General features: G+C 43.7%; 1 protein-coding gene across 2 annotated transcripts; it reads right to left on the reverse strand.

Moving 5' to 3' along the window:
- Positions 1-558: 558 nt before the first annotated feature.
- LEMD1 (LEM domain containing 1) lies at positions 559-26,316 on the reverse strand. 2 transcript variants are annotated; one of them, XM_047840873.1, is made up of 6 exons: positions 26,253-26,316; positions 24,736-24,851; positions 24,001-24,120; positions 21,664-21,734; positions 2,256-2,332; positions 559-1,119 (listed from the first exon to the last, which is right to left on the reverse strand). In XM_047840873.1, the coding sequence occupies exons 2-6, from the start codon at positions 24,815-24,817 to the stop codon at positions 921-923; spliced, it is 549 nt and encodes a 182-aa protein (XP_047696829.1). In that variant the 5' UTR covers positions 24,818-24,851; positions 26,253-26,316; the 3' UTR covers positions 559-920. The 2 variants fall into 2 exon arrangements, with proteins under 2 accessions (XP_047696829.1, XP_047696830.1); XM_047840874.1 differs by lacking the exon at positions 24,001-24,120.
- Positions 26,317-26,988: the final 672 nt, after the last annotated feature.

A 26,988-nucleotide genomic window follows, 5' to 3' on the forward strand; every position in this document is an offset into this window, starting at 1 on the left:
GAAAGAAAGAAAGAAAGAAAACTAAAGCTCCGACAACAACTAACTCACCCAGGGTCACAGAGCCAATAAACAGAAGAGCCAGGTACCTACCCAGCCCTGCCCTTCTCCCAGAGGCCACGATCATAACATTCCCTCATCGGGCATTAATTTTTTTCAAATCTTGCTACGTTCCAATGGCGGAAAAGCTATCTTGTTCTAAACCGTTTGATGTTTGCCAAACCAGACACATTTCCTTTTTTGTTAATTACCTGTTGTGGCCTTTGGAATCAAGTGGGACCTATGGCTTATCACCATAGTTGAAAAGAAAAGCACCAGGGGCGCCTGGGTGGCTCAGTCGGTTAAGCGTCCGACTTCAGCTCAGGTCACGATCTCGCGGTCCGTGAGTTCGAGCCCCGCATCGGGCCCTGCGCTGACAGCTCAGAGCCTGGAGCCTGCTTCCGATTCTGTGTCTCCCTCTCTCTCTGCCCCTCCCCACGCATGCTCTGTCTCTCTCTGTCTTAAAAATAAATAAAACATTAAACAACAACAACAACACCAGGCACAGTTTCCTCTTTAGAAGTGTGCCAACTGTGGAAGCATTTAATGATGGCCATCATCGGGGAAGTCCCTGTCATTACGCTTTTTCACACAAGTGCCTGGTTCTCTCCCTCCTCCCTTCCCGCCTTGGATTCTGGTCTCCGTTCATTGTGACTTTTCGCACTTCCCTCAACCTCCCTGGCCTGTTTCCTTCTCTTGAAACATAAGTGGTGAACTAGAGAGTACATAAGACCCCTTCAGCTTTGAAATGATGAGCCTGGGTACAGATCTGTGAGGGCACCATAGCGCAAGGCTAGCAGGCCATGGGGCCCGGCATCCCCCTTTGGAGACGTCTTTCCTTTCCGATGCTCAGGTGCTCACTCATTGTTCTGTTCCTAAAGCACTTAACCAAAGAACGGCTTCCTTTCCACCGTTATGTAGACAAATAACACAATGATGAAGATGCCAAACACAGCAAGCCTCAAGGCCACTGGAAACATTTCTACGTTCCAGAACTCAATAATGTTGTCCACTGTGCAGTAGTCTGTCTCTCGGGGGCTTCTCCATTCTTTGAATCTGGTGCTTGATGCTCTTCTGGTAAGCCTGCGAAAACATTAGTGGGCTTAGGGTTGTGGATGGCTAGGACTGGAGCACCCCCTTAAAGTATCTGGCCCTTGGGCCCCAAGGGAGAACCATGGTGGGGCTTTCGGGAGCAGCCCTCTACTCATTTAAAACCTCTGCAGATTTCAACAAGGGATCACAGGGATGTGAGCTCGCTAAAATCCAAAAGGGCGTTTATTAGTTATTATTATCACCCACCTGCATAACATCTTTCAGGGCTGGCCCAAGGCCTGACTCAGGGACTTACAGATCCTTTGGTCCCCACTGGGAGCGGGTACAGGTGGATAGGGGACACCTCAGGACACAGGCCTCTCCTTTCGCTCTCCTCTGGCATAAATAAGAACTGCCTCTCAGAGTCGAGATGGGATGTGCTTTTGAAATCTGCTAATGTCATGTTTAAATTTTTTTTTTTTCAACGTTTATTTATTTTTGGGACAGAGAGAGACAGAGCATGAACGGGGGAGGGGCCGAGAGAGAGGGAGACACAGAATCGGAAACAGGCTCCAGGCTCTGAGCCATCAGCCCAGAGCCCGACGCGGGGCTCAAACTCACGGACCGCGAGATCGTGACCTGGCTGAAGTCGGACGCTTAACCGACTGTACCACCCAGGCGCCCCTAATGTCATGTTTAAAAGGACAAGATGGTGCTCTCTGAAATCTTTCAGCGAGAGTCTTATGTAGCCACTTGTCTAATCCTGGAAATCTGCCTCACTTTATTAGAAGTTAGGGAACTTTCCAGAAGACTTTACTCTCTGACCAACAAATAAAATGGCCCATTTGGGGCTTTTATTTCAACTGCCTACCTCTTTTTTTCGCCCCGTTTTTTCAAGACGCAAAGAGGAATAAATGTCGCCAAAGACTACAGATCGAGAAACTTGGATTCTGGTCTCAGTTCAGTTTGACTTTTGTCACCTTCCTCAACCTCCCTGGCCTCTTTCCTTATCTCCAAACATACGTAGTGAACTGGACAGTATACAAGGTCCCTTCAGCCTTGAAAGGTCCTTCAAGGTCCTTTCTCCACAGATTCTTTTCAGCCTCAAGCCCTTCACAAAAATCTGAACAACAAAACTTTTTCCAGGAGTTATATATAAGACAACAATATGCTAAGAAAAACATTACCTTATTCCCTCAGAATGCTTATAAGCCAGGCAGCAGCTATCTAGAGCTTTTGGTCTCGTGGTGAAAGCCTCAGGTCTCTAATGAACAGAAAACAAGAATTTATTGTTGTTCTCTAATCAACAAGAATTTACTGTGTCCAATGTCTTCTACAAAGGACTTTCTTTTTTGATTCTAGAAAAAGTCGTATCATCTGAGAACTGATAGAAGTTTTGGTACCTCGGGTATTCATTACCTCAGAACACAAACTTTTAAGTTTGCCTTTCCTCAGTAGTTAGCAAAAACATCCAAGTTCCACGGCGTAATATTTTGCTCGAGTGACTCACACTTTAACAATAGACACACCAGTAACTAGGGTCACATGATGCAAGCAGCATTCTGATCTTAAATATCAACTCTCTATTTTGTTCTTATCTGGACTTTTTTTTTTTATTGCTTGGAGCTTTTTTTACGAGCATGCAACCAGTTTTATAAAAAGACTAAAGTTATTTTAAAACACAGGTCGGTGGGGCAGCACCTGGCTGGCTCAGCCGGGAGAGCATGTGACTCGATCTCGGGGTCATGGGTTCCCACGTTAAGCGTAGAGATAATTAAAAAAATAATAGTAATAAAATAAACAAATAAAAAGCAAGCTGACTGTGAACAAAAAGTGATCTCGGAAAATGATAATGTTCGGTGAGAGGGATAGAAGTCGGGGTAATCACGTTTTCTTTTATTTTCCCCGAAGTTTCTTTCATGTGGTTATTTTTCCAAACAAAGTGAACAGCTATAGCTCTCTATGCCTTTGTTTCCTCCCTGTGAAATCAACTTGTAAAGATTAAGTGACTTAATATATACAAAATGATTCAAAGCTCCCCTGGCACAGCGTAAGCATCCAATAAATGTTAGCAACGATGATTATGATCATGGTAATTATTATTAATTGCGTGTTGCTGGTTTTCCTCATATGTCTGGTTCTCCTTGACTGTCCATTCCCCAATTATGATTCAGACCTCAGCATCTTCGAATTTCTGCAGAAATTCCAGGCGGGGTGTCCAGGCGGGGTGTCTTCGGCAGGTCCGACGGTCTCAGCCCAAGGTGGGGTGGGCAGGGCATGGCCTGTCGTACCATCACCTATGGCTGGTCACTCCCTTCCCAGTCCAGGCCACGGATGATGAAACAGCCGCAGCCTGCACCCCATGCCTCTGCTCCCTGCCTCACCTTCTAGAAGATGATGTTCTTACCAGCGGTTTAATGATACCCAAGCGGGGCCTCTGTGGATGGTGGGAAGCTGTGGGTAGCGCGAGATGTCACATCCAAGGAAGCGCTGTGCCCAGCGTAGACGCTGCAGGTGTGCAAACCCCTACAACTGCCTGGAAGAGGGGGGCTGTTGAGGAAAAGGGGCTTTGAAAATTCTCACCAAGTTGCCACGGGGGCTAGTGGCGTTTTGCTCACCAAAAGACTCTTCAAACTATTTCCAAGGGCGAAGGGAAAATCGTTTATAAGCACATTCTTTTTTTCAACCTTTTTAATTACAGAAAGTTTTGAGCGTATACAAGAGGAGACGATGGGATAATGAGCCTCTATGTACCCGTCACATGCGACTTCTTTTTAATTCTCTTAAATGTAAAAATAGATCTGTTAAAGAAAACATTTGGGGCAGAAGTCTTTTGCAAAATCAAATTATAGGATTTCACAGCTCTTAGGCAATCAAATGCTCGTCCCCTCCTCTTCCCTCCTGCCATAACGACATTTAAGTCTTGATTGCCTTTTCTTTTATAATTTCTTTACTATCACTCACATGTGGAGTTCTCCGACAGCATGTAACACGTGGGCATTTTGATTTTCAAAAACGGAATAATTATGGCCTCTCAACTTGACTGTGCAGCCGTCGATAATAATAATTATAAAGTCAGGGGAAAAGGTTATTGATCCCAATAAACAGAGTATAAAATTGTATGTATACAATGGCCACTGGGTAAACACACACCGAAACAAACATTAGAGGGAAATGGAAGCGATGAAATCAGTTTTTGTGTCTGTAGCATGATTCATTTTTCATTAAAAAAAAAAAAAAACCGGGGCGCCTGGGTGGCTCAGTCGGTTAAGCGTCCGACTTCAACTCAGGTCACGATCTCTCGGTCCGTGAGTTCGAGCCCCGCGTCAGGCTCTGGGCTGATGGCTCAGAGCCTGGAGCCTGTTTCCGATTCGGTGTCTCCCTCTCTCTCTGCCCCTCCCCCGTTCATGCTCTGTCTCTCTCTGTCCCAAAAATAAATAAACGTTAAAAAAAATTAAAAAAAAAAAACCTTTAATGTCGTTAAAATATGGTTTTCACTATAAACAGCATTTACAGTGGAACTGAAAAATACTGGTGTTCATTAAAGCAATGGCTGAGTGGGGGCGCGTGGCCCCCATGGGGGACGTAATGTTCCTTTCTCCCTTCGCCCAGAGCAAGAAACTGCAAAGCTGGCTGCTTTCGGCGCGCTCACAGAAGAGGGCCACGAGGCAATGCGTGCCCTCTTCGCTACAGTCCTGGCATTCGATTCAGAAAGTGACACCCATCCGCATATTATCGATCACAGCTGTCATTAGGAGGTAAGCAACTCTGAGATGTGCCAATACAATCGACGATGAGCGTCTTATTATAATCCCAGCGAACACTTCCATAGTGTTTCTGTGTGCCGGGCACCGCTCTAAGCATTTTACCTCAACAAACTCATTTCAGTCTCAATGCCACCCTGTGAAGAAGGTGTTTTCATTATGCCCATTTCGCAGGTGACAAAACTGAGGCCTGGAGGGTTTAAATCCTCGGTCACACAGCTGGTGAGAGAGTGGAGCCAGGAGTCAACCCAGGTAAGCGTAGCCTCAGAGTCCCTGCTCAGAATCACCCTGCTGTCCTCCAGAGAGGTAGATAATGCTGTTTTACTAGAAAAGAATCAGAAATACCATGTTCTGTTCGTCTGTTATCTTGGCCATTCGACATGCCCCGGTCCATGTAATCTTCCTAACAACTCTGTAGTGACCATGTTACAGATGAGAACACGGGTTTATGGAGCGAAATTATTTGCCCAGGTTACACAATTTGTGAAAGGCACAACTATACTTAAACCCAGATAGTCTGGCTCTGATGCCCTGTGTTTTTCTTTTGTCATATTTCTATTGGGGAAACTCATCCTTAAAAATAGAGCAAAAACATATGCCTAAAATGTTTTCGTTAATAAGTGATCAAATCACTCATTAATTTCCCATGGAAGTAACGCTTGTAGCCATCTGATCGCTTCTTAAATATTGTAGATAAATTGGTTTTTTAGGAAGATTTTTCTTGGTAGGCTAATTTTGTGCTCATTCTGGCCTACTTATTACATCCATTGAATCTGCAAGTGGATTGTGAATGAGATATTATGTCACACTGTATTATAGTGACTCCAAAACGCGGGGCTAATATCCAGAACTGGAAGAACAATGATCAACAATCTCTTTAAGTCATTACTCATCACAACATGTATTTGGTTTTTGAAAAATGATCTACCTTGACGGAAGCCATTCATTTTTGTGCATAAGGAAACACAAGCTTGTTTGCATTTCCGCGAGATGTATATTTTCCAGGGTAGACCCGAACCTGGCCAGAAATGTGCTAGCCTGACACCTACAGTGACAGGCAGGCAGAGGAGGGCGCCGGGCTGAGTGCTGGGTGCCTTTCCACTCCTTTCTCTTACTGTTCCAGGACTTCTTCCTGCCGGCAGTGCCGCTCCTGGAGGTGGGGAGGTGACATCTTCTAACTGCAATGTATTACACTTTCCAACGGCTCTCTTTCATGGATGCGATTTTTCTAAAACGGCCTATCTGTAGAACCAGACATTTGTATCAACAACTTGGCAAACTGTCAGTTGTGACCCTACTCACGGGCAGAAAAAATCCTTTTGATATAGAGCTCTTGAAAATTGAGTTAACCTCAAATCCCTTTGTTGACTAAACATGATTCCGTTAATAAAAGATCCTACAATAATTTTAGACCCTTACTTCATTGTCTATACGTCAACCTTGATTTAATAGAGCTCTCATTTTCAACATTGTGTTCCTTTAACCTAAGTCACGATTTTGAGTTAATTAAAAGCCTTCTAAAATAATCTGTAGCACATTAATGAAAGAAGGGTTAAAAACCTTGTGATCATCTCCATTCCTGATTTTAAAAAAAAGGAATCTTCTAGCAAATCAGAAATAGAACGGGAACTTCTTTAACTTGATAAAAAGTGTCTTCCACCCTACGACCCAGCAAGTGCACTACTAGGTATTCATCCACGGGATACAGGTGTGCTGTTTCGAAGGGACACATGCACCCCCATGTTTATAGCAGCACTATCGACAATAGCCAAAGTATGGAAAGAGCCCAAATGTTCGTCGGTGGATGAGTGGATAAAGAAGATGTTGTATATATATATATACACACACACACACACACACACACACACACACACAATGGAGTATTACTCAGCAATCAAAAAGAATGAAATCTTGCCATTTGCAACAGTGTGGATGGAACTAGAGGGTATTATGCTAAGCGAAATTAGTCAGTCAAAGACAAATATCATATGACTTCACTCATATGAGGAACTTAAGATACAAAACAGATGACCATAAGGGAAGGGAAGGAAAAATAATATAAAAACAGGGAGGGGGCAACACATAAGAGATTCTTAAATATAGAGAACAAACTGAGGGTCGCTGGAGGTGTTGTGTGGGGGGGTGGGCTAAATGGGGAAGGGTCATTAAGGAGGATACTTGTTGGGATGAGCACTGGTATTAAATGTAGGGGATGAATCACCATATTCTACTGAAATCATTATTGCACTATATGCTAACTAACTTGGATGCAAATTAAAAAATAAATAAGTTATTTTTAAAAAGTGACTTCCAACACCTACACTCAAAGGTAAAATACTAAAAACAGTTCCTTTAAAATCAGAACCAAAGAGGGGCGCCTGGGTGGCGCAGTCGGTTAGGCGTCCGACTTCAGCCAGGTCACGATCTCGCGGTTCGTGAGTTCGAGCCCTGCGTCGGGCTCTGGGCTGATGGCTCAGAGCCTGGAGCCTGTTTCCGATTCTGTGTCTCCCTCTCTCTTTGCCCCTCCCCCGTTCATGCTCTGTCTCTCTCTGTCCCAAAAAATAAATAAACGTTGAAAAAAAAATTAAAAAAAAAAATCAGAACCAAAGAAAGAATTCTTATTATCACTCTTACTTAACACTGTAATAAAGGGGTCTTAGGCGGCATAGTAAAACAAACACAAAAATTAAAGGTATACAAACTGGACTAAAAAAAATCTACAGAAAAATTGTAATTGTAATGAGTCATTATTAAAAGATCAATATGCAAAAGTCAATTCTATTTCTATATGCTAGCAACAGGCCATTTAAAACATAATTTTTTAAAAGATACTATTCCCAATAGCAACAAAAATTAAACGTTTATGCAATATAGCTATCTACGAAAGCTAACAAAAGATAAGCATGACCTACAGTGAGAAAATTATAAAATCTTACCAAAGAACATTAAAGAAAGTTTGCATAATGTAAAGAATGTGAACAGGAAGACTCAACAGAGTAAAGTGTAGTTCTTTCCAAATAAATTTATAAAGTCAGTAAAAATTTCAGTCAAAATTCCAATCTGAATTTTTCATGGAACTTGGTAAGCTTATTCTGAAATTTACATGGAAGGACAAAAGGACAAGGAAAATAAAGACCCTGTTTCAAAACAACACGAAGAGGGACGCCTGGCTGGCTCAGTTGGTCGTGTCTGACTCTTGATTTCAGCTCATGTCATGGTCTCACGGTTTGTGGGTCCGAGCCCCACGTCGGGCTCCGTGCTGACAGTGCGGAGCCTGCTTGGGATTCTCTGTCTCCCTCTCTTTCTGCCCCTCCCCCATCCTCTCTGTCAAAAGCTCTCTGTCTCTCAAAAAGCAAACTTAAAAAAAAGAAATAAAAGAAATAAAACAACAAGGAGGTTGGGGGCTTGTGAAGGTAATTGAAACATTCTGCTATCAGCACAGGCTAGACAAATTGATCAGGATAGAGACCGTGTTGTTCTCATGGCTTTTGTTTTCTGGGGCTTATGATGCTTTAACGTCATCAGGTGATCAGAGCCTTGCTAATGCATGTGAGCAAGCCTTTCCTGGGCAAGCCAACCAACCCAAAACCCATAATCCCAACCACTTCCTTTTTCCTTCACATACTAAGCCAATACTTCCTTTGCCCTGGTTCAGTCCAGGGCCAGATACTGGCCAACTAGGAACCACCTTTGTAGCCTGGAGCCCACTGAAATCATTCAAATTAGCCAGTCCTAAATGCTTACCTTGCCTGATCAATTTCTTCCTGCAAAACCCACAATAAAGTTGGGTGCCCATACTTTCCCCGCTTGACCTTCATAATTCCCCATGCGACTCTGCATGGCATGAATTGGGAATAATAGGTAATAACCTCCCCTTTCAGGGTGACTGGGTGGCTCAGTCAGTTAAGCACCCGACTCAATGTCAGCTCAGGTCATGATCCCAGGGTCATGGGATCTATCCCCACATTGGGCTCTGCACTGACAGTGTGGGGCCTGCTTGAGATTCTCTCTTTGCCTCTCTCTCTCTCCTTCTCTCAAAATAAATAAATAAACATTAAAAAAAACCCTGAGATGACACAAATATTGGAATTATCTGACCAGGATTTTAAAGCAGCCTTCATAAAATGCTTCAAGGAACAATATGAGAAGGTTTGTAGCAAACAACAACAACAAAAAATCAACGACTTACAAGGAAGAAGAATATATAGAGAAGAGCCAGCATATAGAATAGAATATAAGAGTAGAATATATAGAGAAGAGTAAATTTAGAAGTGAAAAAAATGCAACAGCTAAAATTAAAAAAAAACTCACTAGATAGGCTTGGCTTGACAGAAAAATTGAGAAGACACAGGAAAGAATCAATCTACTTGAAGATAAAACTGCATAAATCACCCAAAACAAAACACAGAGAGAAAACAGAGCAAGCAAACAAACCAAACCAAAACAAAACAAAAAACAAATACAATCTTGGGGGGTTACAATAGAAGATCCAACATTTGTGTCATCAGAGTCCTTAAAGGAGAGGAGCATGAGGTCAGGCTGAAAAAGGTATTTGAAGAAATAATGGCTGAAAATATCCCAAATTTGGCAACAGACACAAATGGACAGATTCAAGAAGCTGAGTGAATTCCACACAGGACAAACACACAAAAAAAATCCGTGCCAAATACACATCATAGTCAAACTTCTGAAGACCTTTGTGCACCAAGAGATATCATCAAGAAAGTGAGGGGCGCCTGGGTGGCGCAGTCGGTTAAGCGTCCGACTTCAGCCAGGTCACGATCTCGCGGTCCATGAGTTCGAGCCCCGCGTCAGGCTCTGGGCTGATGGCTCAGAGCCTGGAGCCTGTTTCCGATTCTGTGTCTCCCTCTCTCTCTGCCCCTCCCCCGTTCATGCTGTGTCTCTCTCTGTCCCAAAAATAAATAAACGTTGAAAAAAAAAATTAAAAAAAAAAAAAAAAAAGAAAGTGAAAAGGCAACCCACAGAATGAGAAAAAATATTTGCAAATCTCATATCTGATAAAAGCTTGGCATTCAGAACATATAAGAAAGCTTACAACTCAACAATAAAAAGACAAGCAACCCGGTCAAAAAATGGACAATGGGCCGCACTAGACATTTCTCCAAAGAAGATATAAAAATGGCCAATAAGCACATGAAAAGATGCTCCACATCGTTAGTCATTAGGAAGATGCAAATCAAAACCACACTGAGGTACCATTTCACGTCCTCCAGGATGGCTTCTAAAAACAACGTGGCGAAGAACGACAAGTGTTGGCAAGGATACGGTGCTACTGAAGCCCTCAGACATTAGCGGGAATGCAACATGCCCCAGCTATTGCGGAAAATGGCTTAGCCATTACTCAAAATGTTAAACACAGAGCTACCTTATGACCCGGCAATTCCACTCCTAGGTGTATATCTAAAGGAATCGAAAACAGGTATTCAAAGACTTGTCCTTGAATTTTGATAGTATCACTTCTCCCAATATGCATGGGGTGGAAACAATCCAAATGTCCATCAACAGAAGAATGAATACATAAGCAGTGGTGTATTCATATAATGGAACATTAGTCACTCGAGTGTCAATACAAATACATGCTGTAATGTGGATGGGCCTTGAAAACCTTAAGCTAAATGAAAGAGGCCAGCCACAAAATATCATATCCTGAGTGTGCCATTTATAGGAAACATCTAGCAGAAGTAAATCCATTGAAACAGAAAGCAGATTAGTAGTTGCCAGGAAGGAGTTGGGGAGTTACTGCTTAATGAGGACTGAGTTTTATTTTGAGGTGATGAAATGTTTTGAAACTAGATAGTGGTGGTTTCATAGCATTATGAATGCTCTAAATGCCAGTGGATTGTGCACTTTAAAATAGTAAATTTTATGTGAATTTAATCCTAATAGAAAAATTTATGATTCTTGTCACTGTAGTATGAATATCCTTATCCTTCAGTCTAAGGAAATACATAATGAAGTTTTGGAGAGGGAGTAAAAGATCATGATGTTTACAATTTAGTCCAAGAAAAAGATAGATAAAATTATTTAAAAAATGGTAAAATGTTAAAAATTGGTAAATCTGGGTGAAGGCCATATAAAATTATTTGTTAGGAAGAGACACCTGAGTGGCTTAGTGGGTTGAGTGTCTGACTCAGGTCATGATCTCAGGGTTGTGAAATCGAGCCCCGAGTTGGGCTCTGTGCTGAGCATGGACCCTGCTTGGGATTCTCTCTCTCTCTCTCTCTCTCTCTCTCTCTCTCTTTCCCTTTGCCACCTCCCCTGTGAGCGTGCTCTCTCTCTAAAATAAAAATAAATTAATTCATTTTTAAGAAGAATTATTTGTTAAAACTTTCTTGGGATCCTTGGGTGGCTCAGTCAGTTGAGCATCCAACTGTTGATCTTAGCTCAAGTCATGATCTCACAGTTTGTGGGATCAAGCCCCCATTGGGCTCTGCGTTGACAGCATGGAACCTGCTTGGGATTCTCTCTGCTTCTCTCTCTGCCCCTCCCCTGCTTAAGTGTGCATGTGTGCTCTCTCTCTCAAAATAAATAAATAAACCTTAAAAAAAAAAAAGAAAGAAACTTTCTGTACTTCCTGTAAGTTTGAAACTATCTTTTCTGTTACTTTTTTTAAAAGACACCAAGGAGACAGTGAAAAGATAAGCCCACTGGTGGAGGATGTTTATAATGGGGGAAGCTATGCATGTGTAGGGTCAGGGAGTAGATGAGAAATCTCTGCACTTTCCTCTCAATTTTGCTGTGAACCCCAAACTGCTGTAAAAACAAAAGATAAGCCCAGATTACTAGAAGATGTGTGCTATAATTATGACTGCCAAAGGACTAGTATCCAAAATATATAAAGAGATCCTGTAAATTAACAAGAAAAAGATAACCTAATAGAAAAATGGGCAAAAGACACGAACAGGCATTTCACAGATCAGAAAACACAAATGAGCAACAAACGTGTAGGAAGATGGTCACCCTTATTAACAACAATAAGCAAATTGTAGTTTTAGTGAAATACAATCTTACACCCACTACTTTGACAAACATTACATCTGGCAATACTAAATTTTAAAGAAGACTGAAAACGATGGATCTCTTAATATATTGTTGGTAGGAATGTAAGCTGGTGCAGTCCCTTCGTAGAGTGATTTCACAGGATCTCCAAAGTTAAAGAGGTCTGAGTGCTGGACTATTGTAGCAATTCCATTCCTAGGTGTAGTCATGCAACTAGAAAAAAATTCTTGCGGGTGTACACAATGGATCCTGTATCACAATGTTTGCAGCAGCTCGTATTAGAAAAGCTTGGAAACAACCCAAATGTCCAATAAATAAGGAGTGGATCGATATATATTTTTAATAACTACACAGCAGTGAAAATGAATGAACTAGTGCTACACATTGCAAGAAGCCCAGGACATAATGCTGAATGACAAAGGGAAGTTATTCAGAAACACTTACGTGATGATGTCATGTAAATAAAATGTAAAATCAGGAGACACTAAAGTTTGTGGATACTATAAAGAAAAGGAAAAGAAAGAAAAGTAGAAAATTCAGGGTAGTGGTTACCTTGGGGGGGAGGGAGGAAGGAGGGCTATATTGGAGTCTTGGAGTCTTCAACAGAATTGACTTATTTTTTCAATCTCTGGAGTGGGAATCTAGCTGCTCATTACATAATTCTTTTTACCCTTTTAGATGCATAAGACATATCAGGATAAAATGTCAAAAATATTTTCAGGTGTGAGGGTTTTTTTCTGTCCACTTGGGCAAATCCGTCTGCATACGTGTCAACCCATTTGAACTGTGCTGGTTTCTGCACCACAGCTTTTACGTGTGAATGAAAGTGTCACCAAAAAATGCCTCATAGGGACTCTCATTACAAAGCAATCATCGGAAAGTAAGCCTCTGTTTCCACGGGTGAACAGATGTCCAGGAGTCCTTCTGCGACACTGCGAGAAGAGACACTGGGGGGAGCTGTTTCACTACTCAGGTGCCCGGTTGGTTTTCCTCCCCTTTGGCAGCCTGATACAACAGAAAGGGCAACAGAATAGAAATTAGGAGGCTGGAATTCTATTTCCAGTTTCTCTGCTACCTCTCCGTGTGGTCTCTGTGGTCTTGGGCAAGTCATATCCACTCTCTGCCTTGTTTCCTCATCTGTAAGATGAGCCATGTAGCCTCCTTCAAGAAGCCTTTCAAGATAGGAAATCCCATGATCAATAATTATAATAAATCACGCCTGGGCTCATGAACAGTGACAAATAGTGCCTGGTGCTTACAAAACCTTAACAAGTTCCAAGAGATTAAAATAATCTGGGGTTCTCTTACGGGAGGTACAACAGGAAACTCCTCTCCCTAAAACAGCTATACCCAAAAGCAAATTATAAATTAGCTAAAGTCAGTAAGGCTATATTCTGAAATGAAAAAGAAAAGCTGAACTTTCTAAGTAAATTCATATTTTCTTATAGAAAGGGAACACTACCGCTCGTAATTCAGTTTGATGAAAATAAATTTACCTTTGTTATCATACTAGAAGCCCTGTAACCAGAGTTTGGTTTCACTATCTCTTCCTGGGGCTCTTATCCTCAAAAACTGGGTTCTCATACACAGAAAGAATCAGCATAGAATCAATAAGATAAAGACACATTGATCATTAAGCATATTTAAGCATATCTACTAGGAGGTTAGCATTTTTATAGGGAGAATGTTAAATTACATTCCTTGTAAAGACAGCATTTAGTTCCCATTAGCATACGTTACAGGTAAGAACAAAGGGCTTATTAAGTAGTTATAGAATGTGTAATTTACTCTTCACTTTGACCCAGCTAGAATATACAACTACTAATGGGAATAGGGATGTTTTTCAATTAACTAAGAAATTATTATAGCGATGTTTAATGTCAGCTCTCCTAAAAACTTTACCTGCAACTCAACTGCACGCTTAATATATATTCCCTTTAATACATATTCCCTTGGCACACTGGGCCTTCTGATTACAGCATTTGGGGTAGGCAATACACAGGCTAATTATAGGCTTACAAAGTATCTTATCAGCAATAATAGCAGTGGAGACACAGAGAGTAAAAATCCTATTGAAGTCTTGGCACAAAGATATGGAAACAGACCTCAGAACAGGAAGCAAAAGGAGACTGAAGCTTTCCTTAACCTCTCTTCCCCTCTGCACTGTGTTCTGCACTGGTGGTAAGGCAGAGGGGACATAGACACAGACTGTCAGCATGTCCAGAGGCCAAAGAAATGGAGGTCAGGGGGCTGTGCATGTAGAGGGGAGGTACTGAGGTGCTCGGTGGTTGAAGAATGGGAGGGGCGGGAGAGGGGAGAGCATGGCGGCATTAGTGTGACCTGTGCCCTGTGTCCAAGGAAGAGAGACATGGCTGGCCAGTCTAGGGGTCAAGGAAGTGGTGATGGGGGTTATGCAGAACTGGTGGTGGCTGTTATGACGGGAGATTTGGTCACACTGAGAAAAATTTAAAAATTGAGCAAAAATGTAGATATAGGGGCGCGTGGGAGGCACAGCCAGTTAAGTGCCTGACTCTTGATCTCAGCTCAGGTCATGATCTCAGGGTCATGAGTTCAAGCTCCACATGGGGCTCTGTGCTGGGCAGGAAGCCTACTTAAAAAAATTTAGGGGCTCCTGGGTGGCTCAGTTGGTTGAACATCCAACTCTTGATTTCAGCTCAGGTCACTATCCCAGGGTCATGGGATCAAGTCCTGAGTTGAGCTCCATGCTGAGCATGGAGCCTGCTTGAGATTCTCTCTCTCTCTCTCTCTCTCTCTCTCTCTCTCTCTATCTCTCTCTCTCTCTCTCTGCCCCTCTCCTGCACTGGTGTGTTCTCCCTCTCTCTCTCTAAAATACATTTTTTCAATGTAGATATATTGAGGATAATGAAAGCCAGGCGTCTCACTGTCATAGAAAGGGGAAAGGTTATAAGGAACACTAAAATGTTGGATTGGAACTGGAGATCAACATGAACTCATGGCTTTTTAATTTATTATATATATATACACACACACACATATACGCATATATGTGTATATATATACATATATATGTGTATATATATGTGTATATATACGTATATACATATATATGTATGTGTGTGTGTATATATATGCATATATATACATATATATATACATACAGAGAGAGAGAGATGAAAATAGTTTTAGATGTGTATGTGTATGTGTACGTATATATACATTTATTTTTTAGCTCTATTCACTGAGAGGGCCTGGAAGCAATGACTCCCCAGTAGCAATGAGCTCCCTAAAGTCCTAGATTTTGGTTTCCAAATACCATCCTGCAGTAAAAGGAACCAAGGCTCCTTGGGCAGAAAAAGCACAAGAAGGGTCTGAAACATCTTGTGCCAGAGATTAAGAAAACCCTCAAGGAATAATGAGGACATGTTAAAAGGGCACAGTATCCATTTTGAAGGGGCTCCCACTAGCCAAATCTGGAACAATTTGAGCATTAAAATGATATCAACGACTACAACCTACTGAATAAAAAGGAATCAATGAGTCCATACTAATATATATGAATGAATGGATAAATGAGAAAGGGAGATCTTCCTTACAGTAGAATGTCAACTAATAAGTATAGAAGGAAGGATAGAAATAGAAAATCTTTGGGGCGCCTGGGGGGCTCAATCAGTTAAGCATCCGACTCTTGATTTCGGCTCAGGTCATGATGTCACAGTTCATGAGATCATGCCCCACGTTGAGCTCTGGGCTGACAGTGGGGAACCTGCTTGGGATTTCTTTCTCTTCTCTCTCTCTCTGCCTCTCCCCCTGGTCATTCATTCTCTCTCTCTCTCTCTCTCTCTCTCTCTTTCTCTTCCAGAATAAATATACATTAAAACAAAGGAATAGAAAATCTTTTTCTTTTTCTTTTTAATTTTTTAAAGTAATTTCTCTGCCCAATATGGGGCTTGAACTCATGACCCCAAGATCAAGAGTCCCATGACCTACCAAGGGAGCCAGCCAGGCACCCCTAGAAATAAAAAATTTTAATGGGCCATCGTCGTAATGGAAGTTGAATCAGGCAGTCATCATGGCTGCTAGGGCTACGGATGAGGTTTGATGAGGAACACTATGTTGGCGTCATTTCAGAATATTTCCCCACAAAATACGGTTCCGTTACAAAGGGAAAAATGATGGTCTTTTGGAGAAACCTGACAAACACCAACTTTTCCAGGTGATTAAGGTTACCCTCATCACTGGGGAACAGGGTGACATGTTCCCCGGAGTGATGCTCCGAGAACAGCACAGCATCATGTCTGAGGAATTTCTGCCCAGAAAGCGAGGCCTCTATGAATAGTCAAAAGGAAAAATCAGACAGAAAAATCACCCTACAGAATGAAAGGCCTGTACTTTTTAAAAATAGTCAAGGGCATGAATGACAGGGAAAGATTGAGGCACGGCTCATCCAGACCGAAGGAGGCTGCAGAGAAGCCATGTGCATTTTTGGATTGCTCATGGATCGGAAAGCAAACGGGCATTTTTTGGGACAATTGGTGAAATTTGAATGGGGTCTGAAGGTTAGACAGTAGCATGGAATCAATGTGAATGTCCTTATATGGAGCATCACGTGGTGGTTACGTAGGAAAGTGTCCTTTGGGGGTGGGCGGAGACATGGCCGGGAGCTAGTGGAGGGACTTCCTGTCTCCAGTTTGCTCTCAACCGGTTCAAGGACGCGATGGCAGGGAGCGCGCGTGCGCACACACGGAGCAAGTGTGGTAAAGCTAACACCCTGGACAATCTGGGTGAAAGCAATATGGGAGTTCTTTATACCTTGTATTAATCTCGCCACTGTCCCTACGTTTGAAGTTATTTCAAAATAAATTCTTTTTCAATGTTTCAAAAGGCAGGGGAAGGATTAGCATAAGGTGAAGAAGCGGCCTAGGAGGGCACATATGACTTTTTTTTTTTTTAAAGGTTGGTCTGCCTCATTCAACACACTGCATTTACAGAGAGCAGTCTTTAATTCTATCTGTATATTTAATTATGTGAACATATCCGCAGGCACTCCGATATATCATTCTGCAGCACTTAGGAGTTCAATACTGAGGATTCGCTTGCCATTATATTATTTCTCATTAGGTATTTTGCTTTGTTTTGTGGATAATTAAATATCATGCTTTGTACATAGTAGTGTTGATAAGAGAGGCGCCTGCGTGGCTCAGTCAGTTGAGTGTCCGTCTTCGGCTCAGGTCATGACCTCGCAGTTCGTGAGTTCGAGCCCCGCGGCGGCTCTGTGCTGACAGCCCGGAGCCTGGAGCCTGCTTGGGAGTCTCTGTCTCCCTCTCTCTCTCTGCTCCTCCCCTCCTTGCACCCTCTCTCTCAAAATAAATAAATATTCAAAAATAGTATTGATGAGAGTGGTTCTCATTGTACTTACATAGCTCCTCTCGGGTGCCATCAGTACTCTGGTTTATATATTGTAACTTAATCCTCGCAATGCTCTGCAAGGTTGAGTCCATTATGAATGATCCTGATGTGTAGGTGGGGAAACTGACAGGTCAAGTGTCTTGTCCAAGTCGGTGGCAGAGCTGGGATTTGAACCCAGGCCGTCTGGCTCTGGCGTCCGTATTTTGGATACACACACTTTTCGTCTCCCGAGCTCATTTTTAAGTTTCTTGGGGACGGGGACTGTGGCTCCTGTTACACCTCTTCTCTTCCTCAGAAAGGTCTAGCACAACGCCCAGTATAGATAAATAGTTGTTAACTCACAGGCTGAGACTCAGGGGTGGAAGTTCTCTTGCAACCATTCCCTGGGTGGTCATCAATTCACTGTGAGCTAAGCGTTGTCTCTCAGGAGAATACATTAAGGTATGTCTAAGATACAAAGGAGGTGGTACAGAATAGGAGGTCAGAGAGAGGGAGATCACCAACATCCGTGCACAACAAAGGCTCCCTTCGCTTCAGCCAACAAAGACTGAGTAACTCCCTCTCCCTCCCTCCCGTATGCCTGCCATTGAATTCAGTGCAGAGGATTCAAAGACATAGGTTTTCACCCTCAGTGTTTTACACGCGAAGCAAAAGCTCTTAGGAGGAGGGTGGGAGTTGGGGCTGACTGAAAAGGCCGCTTGCGAGGCGCAGACCGAGGGAACACATTTTTAGAAGCTCCTAGTGGAATGTGTAGGCTAGGTGACAAGAGAGAAGAGAATCTTCCAGGCTGGGAGGACTGAGTGAACTGGGGTTCCAGCAGGAAAGAGCATGCTGTGTCTGGGAGGGAACAAGGAGATGCCCAAAGGGGCCAGGAGCTCTGGAAGCCTACCTCCCGGGGTCAGCTGCCCTCTGGGTATCCAGTCCTCGAGTTAGTCTGCGCATGCCAACACCTTCACCCAAGGAACCGTGCCTGAGCCAGGGCGTCCATATGCCCCGGTTCGCCAGGACAGTCCTGCTTGACTGCTGGTATTCCCAAGTCCCTTCTGGAAGCGTCCCCTTTCCTTCTCAAGAGCATCTTGTTGGGGGTGTAAATGACATGGTCACCTTACTCAAAGGCCACTTCATGCAACGTGACATTGTAGATTATTCTGCCTCCCTAACACCGCAAATCCCATTTGCCCCTCTTTGGTAGAAGAGACTTAGAGCCTGTGTCACACACACGGGCTCTATTGCCTGCTCTACCACTGGAAGCACTGGAAGGTGTGCCTGGCATCCATCGGACAAAAAAAGTCCCCAGTTAAAAAAATGTATATTGCCCTGGGGCGCCTGGGTGGCTCAGTCAGGTGAGCGTCCCACTTGGGCTCAGGTCATGATCTCACAGTCCCTGAGTTTGAGCCCCATGTAGGGCTCTGTGCTGACAGCTTGGAGCCTGGAGCCTGCTTCAGATTCTGTGTCTCTCCCTCTCTCTCTCTGCCCCTCCCCCACTAATGCTCTCTCTCTCTCTCTCTCTCTCTCTCTTTCTCTCTCAAAAACAAACATTAAATTTTTTTTTTTTTTAATTAGGAAAAAATTATTGGCCTGGGGTGCCTGGGTGGCTCAGTAGGTTGAGCGTCCGACGGGCTCATGTCATGACCTCACAGTCCATGAGTTCGAGCCCCCCATCGGGCTCTGTGCTGACAGCTCGGAGCCTGGAGCCTGCTTCGGATTCTGGGTCTCCGTCTCTCTCTGCTCCTCCCCGGCTCGCACGCTCTGTCTCAAAACTATTTACTAAAAAAATTTTTTTGAAACATTGGTCTGACTTTCTGAGTGGTCTTAACCACCAGAGCAGTGGGCTGCATACATGATTTGATACAAGACACACATACAGTATCACAAAGCTTCCAGAAGTTGACACAATCCGAATCTCAAAGTGGTTTGTATGCCACTGGAAGCCTAGGATGGGAGACGAAAATAGGCGTTCATTTGTGTTTCAAAGAAATGCGGAAATACTACGTTTCCAGGTACTTAGAAGACTGTTAGGCACAGACCCCTGCTCTTCAGTAATTAAAGTCTATGGTGTTAGACAAGTATCTCAATAAACACACTTTTACCACCTTTTATGTGGAAATTTAAATGCTTATTTACATTTGCTTTAGAATTTAAAATTGAACAGATGTCTTGAGGCCCTTCTGAGACTCCAAGTGGCTTATATAAATCCTCCAGGGTCAAAATGTTTCATGCCATCACAGACTTTCTGCTTAATTCTATTGCCAATTCAAAGTATTGATGTGGTTTTATTTCAGGTTTCTGTAGAGCAAGGACTGAAGGGCATTGGTCCCATCCGATGCATTTTAAATACTCTGGTTGTTTTTCCCCCCTCCATGTCTTTGCCGGAACTATTACAAAGGGTTTGTGTGTGTGTGTGTGTGTGTGTGTGTGTGTGTGTGTGGAAATGAGGTTTTCTGAATGGAAAAGATTCCTTTGATGAACCATTTGGAAGATTTTAAAAATTCTTTTAGAAAACCTGATAAGATATCAAAATTACTTCATCAAATTTGAGTTATGTTCAAATGAGAAGCTAAAGTTTATGGCATACTACCAGAATATTTACTTGGGGGTTTCCTTTTCATTTGTTGAAATGCAGCAAGTAGTTTAAATATGAGACCAGGGGCGCCTGGGTAGCTCCGTCAGGTGAGTGTCTGACTTTGGCTCAGGTCACGATCTCATGGTTTGTGAGTTCGAGCCCTGGGTCGGGCTCTGTGCTGACAGCTCAGAGCGAGGAGTCTGCTGCGGATTCTGTCTCTCTCTCTCTCTCTCTCTCTCTGCCCCTCCCCCACTCGTACTCTGCCCCCCTCTCAAAAATTAAAATACTAAAAACATTAAAAAATTTTTTTAGAAGAATTACTAGACCATATTTGCAAACTAACCTATTTGTCACTAGAGCTGCCCTGGCAGACTTGATGAGGTGAGCTTCGGGCTCCTAGTTTGTGCAAGAGCCTGTGACAGCTATTGAAGGGGATAAATGGCAATTTTAAGGGGAGGCCCAGGCATGGCCTTTGAGATCGTCCTTAAACCATCACAGGATTTTAACCAGAACAAAAATGGCGGGGGTGGCGGGGGGTGGGGGGTGGGGAGGGGGCTAATAAGGCATCAGATGAAGTTACGGGACCTTTATCGTGTGTGGTAAGTTTGCGTCTTGTTTCCAGGCATGATTCAGTCTCTGCTTGTAGATCTGAACTAGAGTCAGGAAAGACCAGAGGCCCAGGACACTTAGGTGGATATTACAATTGTTGAAATAAAATTAAAAAAAAAAAAAAAAAAAGTAATACGGTACAAGTTAGGCTGTAGCAGAAAGAAAGGATGGATTTTCTTTCCTTTTTTTTCCCCCCCTCCAGTAGGCTCCACGCCCAACGTGGGGCTTGAACTCAAGATGCTGAGATCAAGAGTCACGCGCATGCGCTCTACCTACTGAGCCAGCCAGGCACCCCTGGGGGCTGGATCTTTAAAACTCATAACTGAAATCCATAGGATTGGCAAGTGTTTATATATGAAGGGCCATGGGGAGTGGGGGTTCCAAGATGACTCTTGAGGCTTTGAGCCTGGATGGGAAGGTGGTAAAACCATGAAGGTGAACAGAGGCCACAAATGCAGGTTTGGAGTCAACAGAAATGAGTTTGGTCCCCATGTCCCACGTGAGGAGCTGGGAAGTAGAGATAGCCACGGGGGAGAAGCGTAAATACACTTATGTAATCTACGAAATGTTCATGATTATAAAATTTGTTGCTCGAATGCAGGACAGAGGGGAGGGATGAAAGGACAAGGAAGAGGAGGGGGCTTTCCAGGAAGTGGCTGGTTAGGCAGGCCTACGCCTCAGGGGAATGGGAGGCCAAGGGAAATGATGCGGAGCAGGAGGGGAGGGGGGCCTGCAGACCGATCTCATTTAGAGGCCAAAAGACGAGTCAGAATGGACACAGAGGTACAGAACCAAGAACTGGGCGAGCATGGTGTTGTTACAATTGAAGGAGGCAGGCGTCTCTAAATACAGAGGGACCGTGGTCAGAGGACTGAGAACGAAGTCCCTGGAGTTGACATCTTGGAGTTCATTATATGAACTAATTATGTGCCTCGTTTTAGTGCTTTCCCTGCACAGCTTTTCACTTGACACCCACCCTGTGAGGTAGGCAGTGCTATTAATTTCACGGAGGGGCTGGAGGACCGTGCTCGGGGGCGGGGGGGGGGGGGGGGGGGGAGGGTCTTGAGCCAGAACATGGAAATAGTTTCACAAAACAGAAACCTGCATTCAAAGGAGACTCTTGAAACGAGGATTCTACCCCGGTCACAGAATGTAGCGACTTGCTATTTCCTTTCTTAATACATGGGAAGAGTGCTAGTTCCTAAATTTAATATATGGGTAAAAGTATTCATGCATGAGAATTGTACATACTTTTTTGGGTCTCTTGTGTTTTTCTGATGAGAGAATGATATTTCCTTTCAACATGATAGTGGTCTTAAGCTCTGGATCACGGGAAACAAAAGGAAAACAGGGCCATGAGAACATACGAGCGAGCAAAGGAAATAAACACCAATCGTCGGGGTGAATTCTCTCAACTGTAGGGCAGAAGAATTTGGGGAGGGGAAGAAAATTCACTTTGCCCTTCTGAGGGAAAAGAGCATCTCTGCGGTGGCCTTTGTGCGATGAGCTGAGGCTTCCCCCCCGCCCCCCCCCCCCCGGGGACATGGCGGGGGCTCTTGACAGGAAGGCTGTCATACGTGTATGTCTCCGAGAAAAACACATTGCTGCGTTCAAGCTGGCTGCTCGTCTGGGCGGCTCTTTTCAGTCTAGTCAGTGCCCCTTCAAACCAGCTGCAAGCCTCATACATCCCTGAATATCAAGACAGGGTAGGAGGAGTTTCTCCTTCTGTGTCCAAAGAAGCCCCCCGCCCCCTTCCCCAGGAGGGAAGGCCAAATCTTTGCTAAAAGGCTTCAAAATCAGGGAAACTGCCAGGGGAAGGAAAGGTGGTTGGTTGTTCATCAACCCTTGGCTTCAGCCCGTGGAGGAGCATTTTGATAAACCTGGAGCAATCGTGGGCCACTGCACGTTCAGCAGAGCCGTTGGAGGGGATTTTAAATGAGCTCTCCAACTCAAAAATATTTGGGAAGCTTGAAAAGAGGTGCAGTCGTTAAAGCTATGCCCACTGGGGGCCAAAACAATGAGGGGCAACGAGGAAAATCAAACCGACCCAGGTTGTTTGGATAACCTAATGCTTAGCCTCAGGTCATCACTGCCCCCTGCCGCACACTCCCCTCAGCAACCCTGCCCGGGGATTAGGTGTTTCTGTGAAATGCCCAAGACGGAATCTCCCCGGGGACTTAGCAGTTCTGCATCATCCCCTTCATTTGAATGGCACCAGGGTCTACGAGGCTCCTCCAGTGAGGGAATTCAAATGTCTGATTCAGACCTGACCCGGAGAAGCAGTCATTTCGTACTTGACCTAATCACCATCCACTGACACAACAGAATTGCATTACAAGGGTAGGACTGAACCAGAGCTCCCACCTCTGACCAGATCGCCTGCAGTCGGCTAACAGCAGGTGGACACAGTCTACGAAGCAATGGCAAAGCTTACAAACCGAGGGGCCTGTTTTCTCCTCGCCTGGGCGTAAATGCCCCTCGGTAGAGGGCTGCGTGCTGGGAACCAGGTGAGCTTGGCCTGAGGCCACACCTTGCTCTTCACGGCCCGCTCTGGGGCTGCCTCCTAGCTATTTGATGTTGGGCCGGTCACTTGGCCTCTCTGGACTTCAGCTAGAAGCATGGGGGTTGAATGAGATATTGTGCATTAGAACAGAGATGCATTGGTGGCCTTCAGTACATGGTAGTTCTATTATTTGACTGTGGCTCATAGAGGACTCCTAATAACTCTTTATCGAATGAAACAGCCTTGGAGTTGATCGTAGGAGTCTTCAAGCCCACCCCCTACGATTTCAAGCCAGACGCCCCTACAGAAGAATGCTGCACATGGGGCAGGGGCCACTGGAATGGGAGCCCCGGGATCCCAGAGACCACAGCTCTCCACCTCCCCTGGGGCCCGGAAGAGACCAGCTGTGGTCAGCGCCTACGAAGTCAGGAAGGCAGTAGGCATAGGAATTCAGGAAGGTACAGTTGGCTTCATCTTTCTGAATGCATTTGAAATCATTTAATCCGAACAAAATCATTGCCAAATGTATTGATTGAGGCAAAGCAGAGGTTGAGACCTCAAAGGAGACGGGAAAACTACCTGCAGGAACTTCTGATTTTAGAAATCAAACCCACGTGGCGCCTGGGTGGCTCAGTCGGTTAAGCGTCCGACTTCGGCTCAGGTCACGATCTCGCGGTCTGTGAGTTCGAGCCCCGCATCGGGCTCTGGGCTGATGGCTCAGAGCCTGGAGCCTGCTTCCAATTCTGTGTCTCCCTCTCTCTCTGCCCCTCCCCTGTTCATGCTCTGTCTCTCTCTGTCTCAAAAATAAATAAACGTTAAAAAAAAATTAAAAAAAAAAATCAAACCCAGATTTGGTTCTAGTTAATAAGAGGACAGTGCCTCCCCTCCGGCTTTCCACCTGTGGGGTCACTGGCATGGACAATGGAGTATTGGGTTCCTTTGGCAGCCCAGGGGCCTAGTCTCCAGGCTCCGTGTGAAAACGGGCCATATGGATATTTCACAGGCCACCCTGCTGCATAGATCATACCAGACAAGGTTCGAATAAGTACACAGTTGCTCTCTAACAGCGCAGCTTCCGATGGTACCTTTAGCGTCATCATCCTGAGCTCTGTCCAGCTCTCTGGGTCCATTCATCACAGGTGATACACTGGGAGGTGAGACCAAGAGTTGCACCAACTTTTTTTCATACGCTTTTCTGGTGGAAGCTGAAGAAGAATGCAGAGAACACAGTCAGTTGTTCTGTTTGTGTATACGATCTCACTGCGTTCAAGGTCTTTCACAGAGAAGGCGCGTATTCTTGTCCCTTACGTTGTTGGTGAATCATGGCTTTTACAATCGGGTCGACCCCACAGCTGCTCTCCTTTCCTTCCACAAACACTTAAGGTGGGGCCTCTGTGGATTAGCCACAGAGGCAGGCATTGGACACATCCGACAGTAAGACTGACAAAACCGTACATCCTATCTATGGGGAATATGAACAATAAATAAATAGCTAACATGGCGCACATACTAGAAATCAAACAAACAAACAAACAAAACCCCACCCAACAGGGTGATATCATCAAGAGTAACTTGTTTTTCCTTGTTGGAAAAAAACAATTCTTTTTCTCTGGCTCCCTATTTAGTGATCCATATGTAGCATCAGGACGTATGTATCACCTCTTCCCTGTTTATAGTTTTTTGTGTACAAAAATTTGTTTTGTATTTCCATTCTGAGGGCTTTTATTGCATATGTTCCTTCCATTGTAAATGATTTTAAATCTCTGGAGGTAGTGTGTAAGTGATAAACGACTAGTCTCTAATATTTGCTGCATACGTACGTAATATCGGGCCAGGTGAATATCCAAGCTTATTAAGTTTGTTCTGTAATTCATAGTCACTCAGACACTTCACATCCACCATGGTGATAGATGTTTGGTCTCTCAGACAGTGGAATCTTTGAAAGAGGAAAACATTAAATTCATGAAGACAACTTCCAAATAAGCACGAAAACTTTACCAAAAGTCCACAAAAGTGCTTCAACCCGATGTCTCCAGGCTTGGAGGCACAGAGGCAAGAAAGCAAAAAAATCACTGTTTTCCGCCATAAATCTCTCTTGGGTTCAATTGCCTCAATGCTAAGCTTTGGGTAGGTGTCACTTTCCCCAATGCCTTTGGGGTTCAATTATTTCTAACTTTGCTACTCAACTCATGTGAGAGAAGTCTTCTGCACAAAATGAGCAGACGAACAAATGTTTCCATTCCTACTTAGGAACTCTGAGTAAGACTCACGCTCTGAGAAGATAAGAAGTTAATTAAATACGAAAGAGCTGAGAGAGATTTTTTTAGTGAGTTAAATAAAAGTTATTTATCCCTGCCCTCCTTTTGATGAGAGTACAGAGAGTCCAGAGCATTCAGTTCCTGCTAACAGTAGTAGTTTTCACACTTGTAATTTAACTCTGAACGTAACGAGATGGTAGTTTTTAATTAACCGTCAACAGACTTGGTAATTGCTGAATTGGCATTTGGAAAAAGTCAGCTATTCATTCTCTGGCACATAAATTGATTTATATAGGTTTACCCAAGTCTCGATTGGCTTTCCAGACCTACGCTAGCCTCAAGTTCAATCACGTTTATTCACTTGATCCCTTCATCCCCCCCCCCCCCGCCCCGAAGGACCCCTCCACCTACTTAACAAAATCCTGAAAAAGATACGTCTGTCAAACCTTTTAACAGAGATTTATAATTTAGGAGCTTGTTTATTGTACCTCACTTCTATCATGTTTCCATGCTTTTTAATATTGCAGTGAAAATGACTCAAGACAATTACTCAGCACAAGAGGATCTGGACCAATTTTAAGTAATGACTTTGCCTTTATTGGTGATCAATCAATGTCCAATTAGGAAGAACATTGTATACAAGCTAGAAGAAGCTGTGAATTGTCATGTACATCAGGGTTGTCTGAGAATGCCTAGCTTTCCAGTTTTCCACTTTAAAACTATACTTTTGACCAGAGTCACATTCTGGCACCACAGTAGGTGCTTCGTAAAAGGGAGTTTTCTTTTCTATGTGTTGGGGAAGCTGAATTAAAAATTTTGGCTACCAGTAAACAACCTAATATAGAAAGGAAAACAACAATGTGCCCCAGACTTTTTTTTTTTTTACTAGAAGCTAGCTTAGGCAGATCCTGTGACACTTGTTCCCAAGAACAGCTGTCTGTTGTTTCACCAACTTCCCCAAAATAACCTCCAAAAGAACCCTCATCAATTTCAAGTGACACTAGACAATTGCCTAGAGGGAACACACATATGGAAGAAAAATATTCAAATGGAATCCACTGGATGATTAATTCACTTACCCCTTTACATGGTTGTCTAAAGTCTATGCAGTTGGGTTGGTTACTAAAGCCGGGTGAGTTTCACCCAAGGGTTTCTACTAGCAACCAACCCCTTTTTGCCTGTTAGATATCATGGTGATCATAATACAGACAGTGTGACATCAGTCAACCCCATAGCAACAGACTGATGTGGAAGTCAGATGATTAATTTAACCTAAGTTCAGACAGAAGGAGGCACTGGTTGATTTTATGGGCAGCCTGCCACGATGAAATGTCAAGAGATGCAGAGAAGTTATCATTATGTACAGGAAGTGAAGGGAAAGAGATACTACGGCACCAAACAGTGCCAGGAAACTGGGAAGATAAAGGAAATATCAGATAAACTCAGGTGCCAAGGTCATCATCAAAAGATCGACAGTAGTAGATGGGTGATTTGGTCATGTACTCTAGGGAAACTGAGAAAGTGGGAGAAGCTATATTAACTTGTCAAAGAATCCCTCATTTAAGAATGAGGAGATCCTTCAGACCATTAGCTTGAGTCTTTTTAAAAAGACCTCGGAGACTTTAAAAACAATTATGTAAGATGAAATGTAAGTACGGGAAAACACACTGTCTTAATTAAATCCCAGGGATGGGAGGGAGTCACCTGAAAGGGTTACACGGACAGCGAACCAGCCTGTCCGGAGTCAAATCCCGGCTTTGCCTCTTACCAGCGGGGTGACATCAAGTGAGATAAGTTACTAACCTCATTATATCT

Source organism: Prionailurus viverrinus, chromosome F1 (genome assembly GCF_022837055.1).
Source record: "Prionailurus viverrinus isolate Anna chromosome F1, UM_Priviv_1.0, whole genome shotgun sequence".
Lineage (NCBI taxonomy): Eukaryota > Metazoa > Chordata > Mammalia > Carnivora > Felidae > Prionailurus > Prionailurus viverrinus.